General features: G+C 37.9%; 1 protein-coding gene across 2 annotated transcripts; it reads left to right on the top strand.

Moving 5' to 3' along the window:
* Positions 1-4,498: 4,498 nt before the first annotated feature.
* LOC110684017 (APO protein 3, mitochondrial-like) lies at positions 4,499-9,259 on the top strand. Of its 2 annotated transcripts, XM_021860410.1 has the most exons (4): positions 4,499-4,661; positions 4,979-5,021; positions 5,826-6,247; positions 7,377-9,259. In XM_021860410.1, the coding sequence occupies exons 3-4, from the start codon at positions 6,048-6,050 to the stop codon at positions 8,266-8,268; spliced, it is 1,092 nt and encodes a 363-aa protein (XP_021716102.1). In that variant the 5' UTR covers positions 4,499-4,661; positions 4,979-5,021; positions 5,826-6,047; the 3' UTR covers positions 8,269-9,259. The 2 variants fall into 2 exon arrangements, with proteins under 2 accessions (XP_021716102.1, XP_021716103.1); XM_021860411.1 differs by lacking the exon at positions 4,499-4,661 and having other exon boundaries at positions 4,672-5,021.
* The last annotated feature ends 1,846 nt before the right edge of the window (positions 9,260-11,105 follow it).

Genomic DNA, 11,105 nt, shown 5'->3' with positions numbered 1-11,105 from the left:
TTTAAGGGTACCTGTTTTGAGTGTGGGTTGACTGGTCACAAGGCTAAGGATTGCAGAGTCAAGAAGAAGAACAATGGTTAGAGTCAAGCAAATCTTATTGAGGATTCTAATGTTATTGTTGCTGTTGTTTTAGAAGCTAACTTTACAGGTAATGCTGCTGAGTGGATTGTTGACACTGGAGCAACCAGGCACATTTGCGCCAACAAGGACATGTTCACCACTTATGACAAGGTTGAAGGTGAAAATGTCTTCATGGGCAACTCAGCTTCTGCCTCTATCTCACTCATACTTCTGGAAAATTGCTTACTCTCACTAATGTTTTGCATGTTCTAGAGATGCGCAGGAATTTAATTTCTGGCTATTTACTCATGAAAGCTGGACTAAAGCTCTCCTTTGATTCCGATAGATTAGTTCTTACTCGCAATGGGGAATTTATGGGGAAAGACTTTTGTAACGGGGGGCTTTTTACTCTTGATGTTAAAGTTAACACTATGAATAAGAATGCTAGTACTTCTTCTGCTTATATTGTTGAGTCTATTGATTTATGGCATGCTAGATTAGATCACGTTAACATGATTCGATTAAAAGGCTTAAACATTTAAATTTGATTCGACATTTTTCTAACACTGATTTTTCGAAATGTCAAATTTGTGTTGAAGCCAAATTCACAAAGAAGCCATTTAAATCAGTAGATAGACAAACTGAAGTACTAGAATTTGTTCATAGTGACTAGGGTGATTTTAATAATCACGAGAGCAGAGGGGGTAAAAAGTATTAAATTACTTTTGTTGGTGATTGTTCACGTTTTTGCATGGTTTATCTTCTCAAGTCTAAGGACGAAGCTAAGGAAATGTTCCTCAAATATAAGGTAAAAAACCAATTGAACAAGAAGATTGAGAGAGTTAGGAGTAACAGGGGTGGTGAGTATAGCCCTGACACTCTTAAGGCATTTTGTGAGCAACTCAGCATTATACATGAGACGACAGCTCCCTATTCACTCGAACAGAACGGTATAGCTGAAAGAAAAAATAGAACTTTAAAGAATATGATGAATTCTATGCTTATTAGTTCTGGGCTTCCTAATAACATGTGGGGGGAGGCTATTCTTTGTGCTTGTCATGTTTTGAACAGGGTACCTCATAAGAAGCTTGACAAGACTCCATACGAGATATGGAAAGGTCGAGTGCCAAACCTGAAATACTTGAAAGTGTGGGGGTCCCTAGCGAAAGTAGGCATACCTAGTTTCAAGAGGGACAAAATTGGTCCTAAAATGGTTGATGCTATTTTTGTTGTCTATGCTTATTAAAGTGCAGCTTATCGTTTCCTTGTTAAAGGTACTAAGAACTCTTATGCAGGTGGACATATCATTGAGGCAAGAGATGCAATATTCTTTGAGAACATTTTTCCTTGGAAAATGTCTCCCCCTAATGATAGTGAATTACCTGGTAGTAGTTCAGTTAATTTACCTATTGCTAATGCTCCTATTACTAACGATGATTTTGCTTTGGAGCCGAGGAAAAGCAAAAGGGCACGAAAGGACAACAATTTTGGTCCTAATTTTATTACTTCCTTTTTATCAGAATCTTCCTTAATTGATGATGATTTTGTGCATATTTTTGTTTTGGAAGATGATCCAAGAACCTATGATGAGGCAATGAGGTAAGTTGATGCTGTTTTTTGGAAAGAAGCAATTGATAGAGAGTTGCAATATTCTCAATAATAATACTCGGGAATTGGTTGAGCTTCCTAGAGGTTGCAAGCCCATTACTTGTAAATGGATCTTTAGGAAAAAATTGGAAGCCGATGGATACATAGACAAGTATAAGGCAAGGATAATGGTAAGGGGTTTTACTCAAAAGTTTGGCATTGATTATTTTGATACTTACTCCCCTGTCACTAAAATTGCAACCATTAGGACTGTAATTGCTCTTGCTTGCATTTTTGATCTTGTTGTTCACCAAATAGATGTCAAAACTGCTTTTTTGAATGGTGACTTGGATGAGGAGATTTACATGGTCCAACCTGAAGGGTTCGTTGTTTCGGGCCAAGAGAACAAGGTTTGTAAGTTAGTCAAGTCATTGTATGGGCTTAAGCAAGCTCCAAAGCAATGGCATGACAAATTCGATAAGACTATGACTGGTAATGGTTTTCATGTTAATGATGGTGATTCTTGTGTTTATTCTAAGCATGATAGTTTTGGTTGTGTGATTATTTGTCTTTATGTGGATGATATGTTAATTTTTGGGACTAACTTGGATCGAGTAAATGAGACAAAACAGTTTTTGAGTTCGAATTTTGAAATGAAAGACATGGGTGAGGCAGATGTGATTTTGGGAGTAAAAATCAAAAGGACTCCAAATGGCATAAGTCCTCAGTCACACTGTGTTGAAAAACTTCTTCAAAAATTTGACTCTTTTAATGTCGATCCAGTTAAGACTCCATATGACCCGAACTTCCACCTAAAGAAAAATAATGGTGATCCAGTTGATCAGTCTGAATATGCTAGAATTATTGATAGTGTTATGTTTCTTATGAACTACACTAGACCTGACATTGCTTATTCTGTTAGTAGGTTGAGCAGGTACACTCATAACCCAAGCAGTGATCATTGAGTTTCTCTAAGGAGGTTGCTTAGGTCCTTAAGGGTACTATGGATTGGGGTTTGCATTACTCCAAATTTCCAGGAGTTTTGGAGGGTTTTTGTGATGCCAACTGGGTATCCGATAATGATGAAGTTAACTCCACCAGTGGCTATGTCTTCACCCTTGGGGGTGGAGCCATATCCTAGATATCTTGTACTGCTATGTCTACTATGGAATCTGAGTTGATTGCTCTTGAATTGGCAGGTCATGAGGTAGAATGGTTGAGAAACATGCTTGCTGATATTCCATTGTGGGGGAAGCCAGCTCCTTCAGTTGCACTTCATTGTGATTCGCAAGCTGCGATTGTTGTTGCACACAACCATGCCTATAATGGGAAGAAGAGACACATTCGTTTGAGGCATAAGGCCGTCAGAAATTTGTTGTCTGAAGGGGTGATATCACTGGACTATGTTAAGTCTGAAAAGAACATTGCGGATCCATTGACTAAAGGCCTATGTAGAAAACTAGTTTTGGAAACATCAGAAGAGATCGGGCTAAAGCCCGTTGTATGAATTGTGACATAGTGAACTCCTACTCACCATGAGTTCAAAGGGGAACATTATATAATAATTCGGAAGCACAATTTTTTATTTTTTGTCCATCTCTAGATGTTTGTTTTGTGCTTAGCTACAAATGAGAAAGAGGTTGAGCATATGGCTCTTTATGAACCCATATCTATATTTTTGGTGGTGTGTTGTATCTTACACTTGATGGGATTCACCTACTTAGGTGTGGGAGTGTGGTCGCTTCTTATGAGTATTTCGTGGGCTTATACTCTAGAGCACCTATGAGCATCCAGTAAAATGCGTCACCTTTATTCGCGAAATTTCAGAATATTATACATGTTCAATTGTGTGGCTCAAACTGACGGGTCCCTAACTCCCTATTGAGTTCAAGACGAAGGTTACTTGGTAGGTGAGGGATAATAGCTTGATGTCCACTATGTGTTAATTCAAGTCGCGAGACATTGACACTTATGCAATTGTTTTGTTTTGCCCAGAATTGTTTTCCCTTCTTTTCTTTTTCATATCTTTGAACCTGTGGGGGATTGTTGGAAGTTCTTGATATAAAAAACAAGAGTGTTGAGTGAAGGAAAGAAAACTAGAGAGAGTGAGAGTTACAAATGAAAAGGGGAAAAATCCCACATTGGTGGAGGGAAAGGTTTTTTCCTTATTTATATATTGTAGTATGTTAGTATTACTTAGTTGAGTGACTTGGAGGTGGGTGTTTACCACACACACGTGCACGCCGAGCCGAGCCAGGTTGGGTTGGGCTCGGTTGGGGAACGCGATAGGCGGGCGTGGATCCATTTTTTCTTTTTGGAGGAATTTTATTTGACAGAATATTCTTTATTTATTCTAGCCGTTTTTGACTGTTGGAATTCCCGGATTGTTCCCTTGATTACAGCTAACCGTTACACCCCTTGATTATTGCTCTTGATTGACCAGGTTAATCTGGACAATTTTTTGGCTAGGTTCATCCTTTGATTACGGAGTGTAACGGGCAGCTGTTTCGGCCTTAATTATTTGGCCGTTTCTTCCTCCTTCCCTGCTGACCGTTGCTCCTCCTTGCTGTCTATATAAGCTCAGTTTCTCTTCAGCAAAAATACACAGAAAATCATATCTCTCTCTTCTCTACAATTACTAAACACTATTCTTATTTTCTGAGCAAGTATTATGAATTCTAGTCGGGTCGGGTTTGAGAGTGCACACAAACTCCGGCGCCGTGCTTATCCTGAAGGGCGATCACTTCTTGTCTACTGCATTGAGAGGTGGCGCGGAATCATCCTAAAGGTCAGTGGTTCACCACGACATGACTATTGTTGTTTTTGGTTCACGCGTCAACAAATAAGTTTACTATTTTATTGCTTTTAGTACAACATCAATTTAACAGTCACCTACTCACCTCTAGCAACTTCGGCTTCGTCGCCGCCTTCAACTGTATTTGCGGCTACACCGACCGACCCCAGGCCACCATCGCCTCCTACTCCATTGTTCGACCTAGCTCAAACTAATTGTGGTATGATTATTATTTACATTTTTTTTTTGAAATTATCTTGGTTAAATTATTAGCTTCGAGAATGGGGGTGGATTGGGTTAAATTCACTAGCGACGTGAATAATGTGGGCTGGGGTGGTGTCGAATGGGTTCACAGGCGTCGAAATTGGTGGTGGGGTGGGATGGGATGGGTTCATAGGCGTTGGGTGGGGTTGGCCAGCGTGGAGGCTGATGTCGGGGTTGGGTCCAAATCGCCTCCAATTTTAGACATCAATTACCTTCTCCTTTCTTCTCTTAATACCCACCAAACTAACAATACAGTTCGATATTTTTTTACAGAAGACGCTACTTAATTTCATTTCACAACAGCTGAATTCTCCAGGTTTTCTTCTCGAATTCCTCTTCTTTTTCTTAATATCATCTTTAATGTTTGATTTCTGCATTTTGTTGTGAAATTTTAGTTGATTATTTTGTAGAATTTTGTAGTGTTTTTGAATTTTTCTGTGTTAATTAATCTGAAGAATCATGCTATGAAGAATTAGTTGAACGTAATAATCAAGGATTTCTACAGTTAGGTTGTCGTAAATGTATTGAAGGAAGATCTTGGCCTGCTTCTATTAGGGGTAATTTCGCTTTATTTTCTATAAATGTTGATACCCAATTTTGATTTTAAGCTCTTTATTCAATTTATTAAATACCCAATTCGTTATTTGTTTGATTTAATTAGTTTGATTTGATTTATTTAGCTAGGTTCTGTTGGTTGGATCCTTGGTAAGTTGAGTTCTTAGTTTTTTCTTGGGTGCATTGGGAGTTGCAGTCTTACTTGAACAAACTGATATCGAGAGACGAAGGGCTTCACTGTGATTTTGCTTCTGGCTTGGGTTAGTTTAATTAGTTTAGGGAGGATGTAAGTAACTGACTATGACTCTTATAAGCATGTTGGTTTATACTTCTGTTAGTGTTAGCTTTCATTGTCATTGATTTGGGTGTTTTTTTTTCTTGCTTCTACTACTGTATTACTAATTCGTGGAGTATGGTTTAATATGTGGGTTATTTTCAGATTATGAGAAAATTTTTAGTGTATAATTTATGACATGGATTTCTTAGTTGTGTTGTCTTTTGGGGATTGTTTTAAATTTGAATTAATAAGATGCAATTTTGATGTAAAATGAGCTTGGATTTTCAGCTTAAACATGTGAAGATTGTCATGATTTTGGTGAAGAGAATCAAGTTACACCAATAAATTTGCCGTCATCTTTATTGTGTAACCCGGCATTGTCATGGAGGCGGCGTTGATGGGGAGGATGTAAGGGTGATTCCCTTTGGAGGAGAAGTTGATGATCCATTGTATTTAGATTTACCGGAGCCTCCTCGATGCAAATCGGAGAGGAAGCCGTATGTAACTCCCATGAAAACCCTTGTAAAGAGAGCCAAGGAGGAAAGGGAATTGATGAGGTTGAATCCTTGCCGAGTTCTTGAGCATCCCCCTGATAATGGCCTTCTTGTTCCTGAGCTTGTGGAAGTGTCTAGACGAGTTTATTGGGCACGAGAGTCTCTTCTCATCGGCGTCTCAAAGCTCCTTTCCTTCATACCTGTTCTCAGATGCAGGTTAGATTTGTATATTGCATTATTTTTCAATAAATTGTTCTCCAACTACACCATTGTGTAGAAAGATTGATTCTTGAACTTGGAAAGTTGTTTTCACTAGTATTTCTCGGTTACTTAATATGAATTTACCTGTTGAATTTTTCGAGTCATTTATGATTGTTATCATTTAATAATCATTAGCCAAAGAAGGTTATTTGTTGCTCTATCAACTTCTTGTCATGTGTTTTTAAAATCAGGGTGTTCTTCAAGCTATATCCAATACCGTGTTTGATATGTAGGATTTTTTTAATGAACACATCTTGCAATTTAGTGAAAAAAAAAGTCTTAGTTGACATAGTAGTAAAAATGGTACTCCAACTTATTGTGTATTGATGGTAATTTCTTGAAATTAATTCATCAAGTTGATGATAAAATACATGAACGTTCGAGTGGACATTATGCGCTTGTTACACAACAACCCCTTCGAGGAAGAGCCAAGCAAGGAGGACAGCGGGTAGGAGAAATGGAGGTTTGGGCTCTAGAAGGATTTGGTGTTGCTCATATTTTACAAGAGATGCTTACTTATAAATCGGATCATATTAAAGCTCGCCAGGAAGTACTTGGTACTACGATCATTGGGGGAACAATACCTAACCCCGAAGATGCTCCAGAATCTTTTCGACTGCTCGTTCGATCTGTGAAATTGGTTTTAACTTCTGCCCATGATGGATAGCAAAATCCACTCAATGCATCTATCTGTGACTGTTTTACTGACTCGGTTGATAATAGCTGCTGTATTGGTTAGAGCATTACATTCATATAATTGGACAGCTGCTATGACTGTTTGTCTCATGTTTGGCATCCAAGAAACATGAAACATAAGAGTAGATATTGTGTATCTGTTAACACTATGATAGCAGCCAATATATGTTGCAACATCTGGAAAAAAAAAAAAAAAAAAAAAAAAAGCTAAGTTAATAGAAAATCTGTAATTGAATTCTCTTTGATGGCAACCATTATTGGGACTTGTAGGCTTAGCCTAATCTTCTCTAAACGATGTGACAATATTTTCAATTGTGAGTTGTAGTCAGTTAATTATTGGCTCGTTTATTTTCCTCAGTACGTGTAGATGACTTTTTGTTCGTTTCAGGTTCTGCTCAGAAATTCATATTGGCCATGTTGGGCATGAAATACGTACCTGTACTGGACCAAGGAGTGGTTTCCGCAGTGCTATGCATGATTGGAAAAAAGGACGCTTAACTGATGTAATCTACTTTCCCAAATGCTTCCACCTTAATGACCGCGTTGGGAAACCAAGAGTTGTCCATAATGAGAGATTTGATGTCCCTCGTATCTCTGCAATATTGGAACTCTGTATACAAGCTGGTGTTAATCTAGAACAGTATCCTGTGAGGAGGAGAACAAAACCTGTCTACTGCATTGAAGGAAGAATCGTAGACTTCGATCCTGAAATGGATGAGAGTAATGCAAATCATGATAAAGGTCATAGTGATGATAATCTCAAAATAGATTCTGGTTTCATGACAGAAGTAGAAGATATGAAAGGTGATTCTATAAAAGACCTTATTCATCCATTGGTACGACTGAATCCTGAGAACGGAGGAAGCTTGAAAGAATTGAGCATTGGGACAATGGCATCTTGGTTTGAGATGATATCAGGTGCACGAAAGATCATGGAGAAATACTCAGTATGGACGTGTGGTTACTGCCCTGAGGTTCAGGTGGGTACCAAAGGACACAAGCTGAGGATGTGCAAAGCCAGTAGGCACCAGTCTCGTGATGGTTTGCATGCGTGGCAAGAGGCAACCATAGATGATCTTGTGGGCCCCAACTATGTCTGGCATGCTCGAGATCCTTCTGGCCCACCCTTGTGCAACAATTTTAAAAGATACTATGGCAAGGCTCCAGCTGTGGTAGAGCTGTGTGTGCAGGCAGGTGCGCCTGTTCCAGAACAATACCGAAGCATGTTGAGATTAGATGTGGTTCTTCCTGATATTGATGAGGTGGATCTTGTTGTATGATGCTTGTTACAAATAAAATGTTCATTGATATGTGATGGTGAAACCTTTCTCATAGTGAGCAAGTGGACAGAACAATGGAAATTTAGTGATACCTTACTGATTGCATCGATGAACTCACATGGATCAAACTAAAAATGAAAAGCAGAGAACTATTACTAATGAGTTTATTCCCTTGCTCTTATTGTCATGATGTTCATGACATTGTGTCAAGCCATCAACATGGCTAGCTAGCCCAAGGATTCCGGCTTGGGGTGCTTCAATGCTACAACTTTGAATAATCGCATTTGATGGTCTATTGTCATTTCTTAATAAAGAAGCTGATCAAGCATTGAAGCCTGGTAAAGTATATTGTTTTACATTTGGAATCATACATATTTCCCTTTCAGGTTATGCAGCTTTCCCTCTCTCCTAGTGGACAAAGAAAAGCTAACCATTCATCATTGCCTCTGCTAGTGAGTCTGCAGGAAACTGTCCATTAAATCAACTCCTCAACATTTGTCAAGCCATGCCTTGGTTTTGTCTGATCTTAAATGTGGCTTTCACAATATTGAGTTTGAATAGTGGCTGTGCTGAAGTCGCTCCAGCTTGTGCAAAAATGAGGCTAACTGTCCACCTTGTTACATTTCAGGAGCTAACTCCAATGGCATACGAATTATAACCATAGACAAACATCGCTCACTCATCTGGAAGCCCTTGCTGCTGGAAGGATGACTTGGTTTCCTAATGAAGCTGTTGTGATGCAGAAACAAGTATGTTCTCGAAGTTTTGCACTCATCAAACTGCACTATGAACTTATGAAGACTTGTTATTGTTTGTAACCTATACCTACACAGTATTCAATTCTGGTGTGCTTTGAGGAATCACTTTCTGAAGCTCCCATGATCCGAAAATTTTATCAATCCTGTAAATTAGCCATTGTCTGAGCTAGCTTTGTAAAAACTAATGGGTCTAAATTAATAACTATTGTCTATAGTTTTGTTTTGGACTTTAATAACAAATTAATAGTTATTATTATAAACAATTTTTAAATTGTAGAAAAACCCATGAGAATATGATGAAATGATGATAATAACAAATTAATAGTTATTATTATAGTTTTGTTTTGGACTTTAATAACAAATTAATAGTTATTATTATAAACGCAGGTATCTTGGAGCAGAGGAAGTATTGTTTGATGCAATTGGGTCAAGTCCGTTGAATCCACAATTATTTTAAAGTCAAGGTCCCTAATGTTGCCAAAGGAGATTGAATTGCAAATTATACAACTATGTATTGAGCTTATTGATGATGGCCTGATGGGTGGTCGAGAACTCGAGATCATTCCTGTTTCTCTTGCCAATTTTCAAATTATGGCGGTAGATTGGTTTGGAAATATTAAGTTTGCTAGCCAAATACTTGTATTTGTAGCCCTTACAAACCTTAGATGTGATCGATTTTCAACGATAAAGGAAAGATGAGAAATCCAATTCTCCTCGAGTGGTTAGGCATAAATATTAGAAGGGGCACTCTTGACTATTGGCGTAAAAATGAGAATCTAGAATCAAACAAGATTTGGCTGCGCCAAATGAAAACTTAGGATGCACAATTTGAAGGTCGGGAATCTCTAACTAAAGAGAGGCCACAACATATGGTAGTTATTGATTGCTTGTTGGTGCAGTGTTGATTGAGACTGCACTTGGTAGGAACAATCACGTGTTTAATCCCCCGCAACAATAATTGGGAGAGGGGAATGGAACATAACCACTCAGAATTGATCCCAAATTCAGATTAACCCAAAGGGTAAACTGGGTGGAACACAAAAAACAAAAAACATATGTTAGTTTCATATTGCGGAAGACTATAGCAATTAGCTACAAAATTTGATATTTATTGTTAGCAACTCCAGATAGAATCAGTAGAGACTTATTGGTAAATTAACTTTGTTTTTAGTATTGATTAAAATAAGGGAAATTCTCGATGGTAGCCTTCTACTATTACTTATTTTCTATGGTAGCCAATTTTATTTTTTATTTTTAGATTCCCAATAGTAGTATTCTACTTTTTAAAAGTTGCAGCCGTAACCTTAATTATGTATTTCCGTTAAATTTCTGTTAAATCTAATCTTATTTTAATGAGACGTTTAAAGGTGTCTGTCAAGGAGGATTGAAGCATTTGAAAGTTACCCTAGTCTCTTCATGAGTCATCGTAAGCCAATCTCACGCTATTTCTTTTTTTAAAATGAATAACAGTCCGTCTAATATAAATTTATAACTCAAGAGGTGCCTATAAGTCTATAACATCCATTTTTGTACAAGTAAACGAGGAAGTACTAATAGAGGTTAGATATGTATGGGGAAATAAATAACATGGAAATATTGTAAATACTACCTCTGGTTCTTGTTAGTTGCAACAAACATACATTTTGCAGACTCCTAGGCAAAAGTTTTAAGGGGGGTTAATGAAGTATATGGGTATGTCGTCCCATTTTCACTTTTAGAAAAGCAAGTGGGAAAAGGTTTTGAGTGAGTTCCCCTCTTCCCCTCCCCAGTTTTTTTTTTTTTGCTGACTTTTCAAGTTAGTGGGAAATTTAATCCCCACTTGATTTCCCTCCTACTTTTTGCACGAAAATTCAAATTTTCAGCCAAAACCCCCCAAATGGTCACTGTTCATTAAATTTAAACAAAAGCCCCCTATAAAAAGAGGATACCCCATAATAACAACCCCATTTACAGTTTCTGTTTCAATGGGGATTGGGGAGGGGGGGATTCATAGTTAATGTTTACAAAAACCAGAAGTTTAGCTTTACAAAAGAAGGCAGCCACCTACAAATTACATCATCCTAAACTTAAATCAGAATT

This window comes from Chenopodium quinoa, unplaced genomic scaffold, assembly GCF_001683475.1.
Source record: "Chenopodium quinoa cultivar QQ74 unplaced genomic scaffold, ASM168347v1, whole genome shotgun sequence".
NCBI classification, from domain to species: domain Eukaryota; kingdom Viridiplantae; phylum Streptophyta; class Magnoliopsida; order Caryophyllales; family Amaranthaceae; genus Chenopodium; species Chenopodium quinoa.
This window is presented reverse-complemented; position numbering and strand designations above follow the sequence as displayed.

Coding starts and splice junctions, on each gene's coding strand:
- LOC110684017 (XM_021860410.1), top strand. CDS start 6,048: ATGAAAACCCTTGTAAAGAGAGCCAAGGAGGAAAGGGAATTGATGAGG. Junction 6,248..7,376: donor ATACCTGTTCTCAGATGCAG/GTTAGATTTGTA, acceptor TGTTCGTTTCAG/GTTCTGCTCAGAAATTCATA.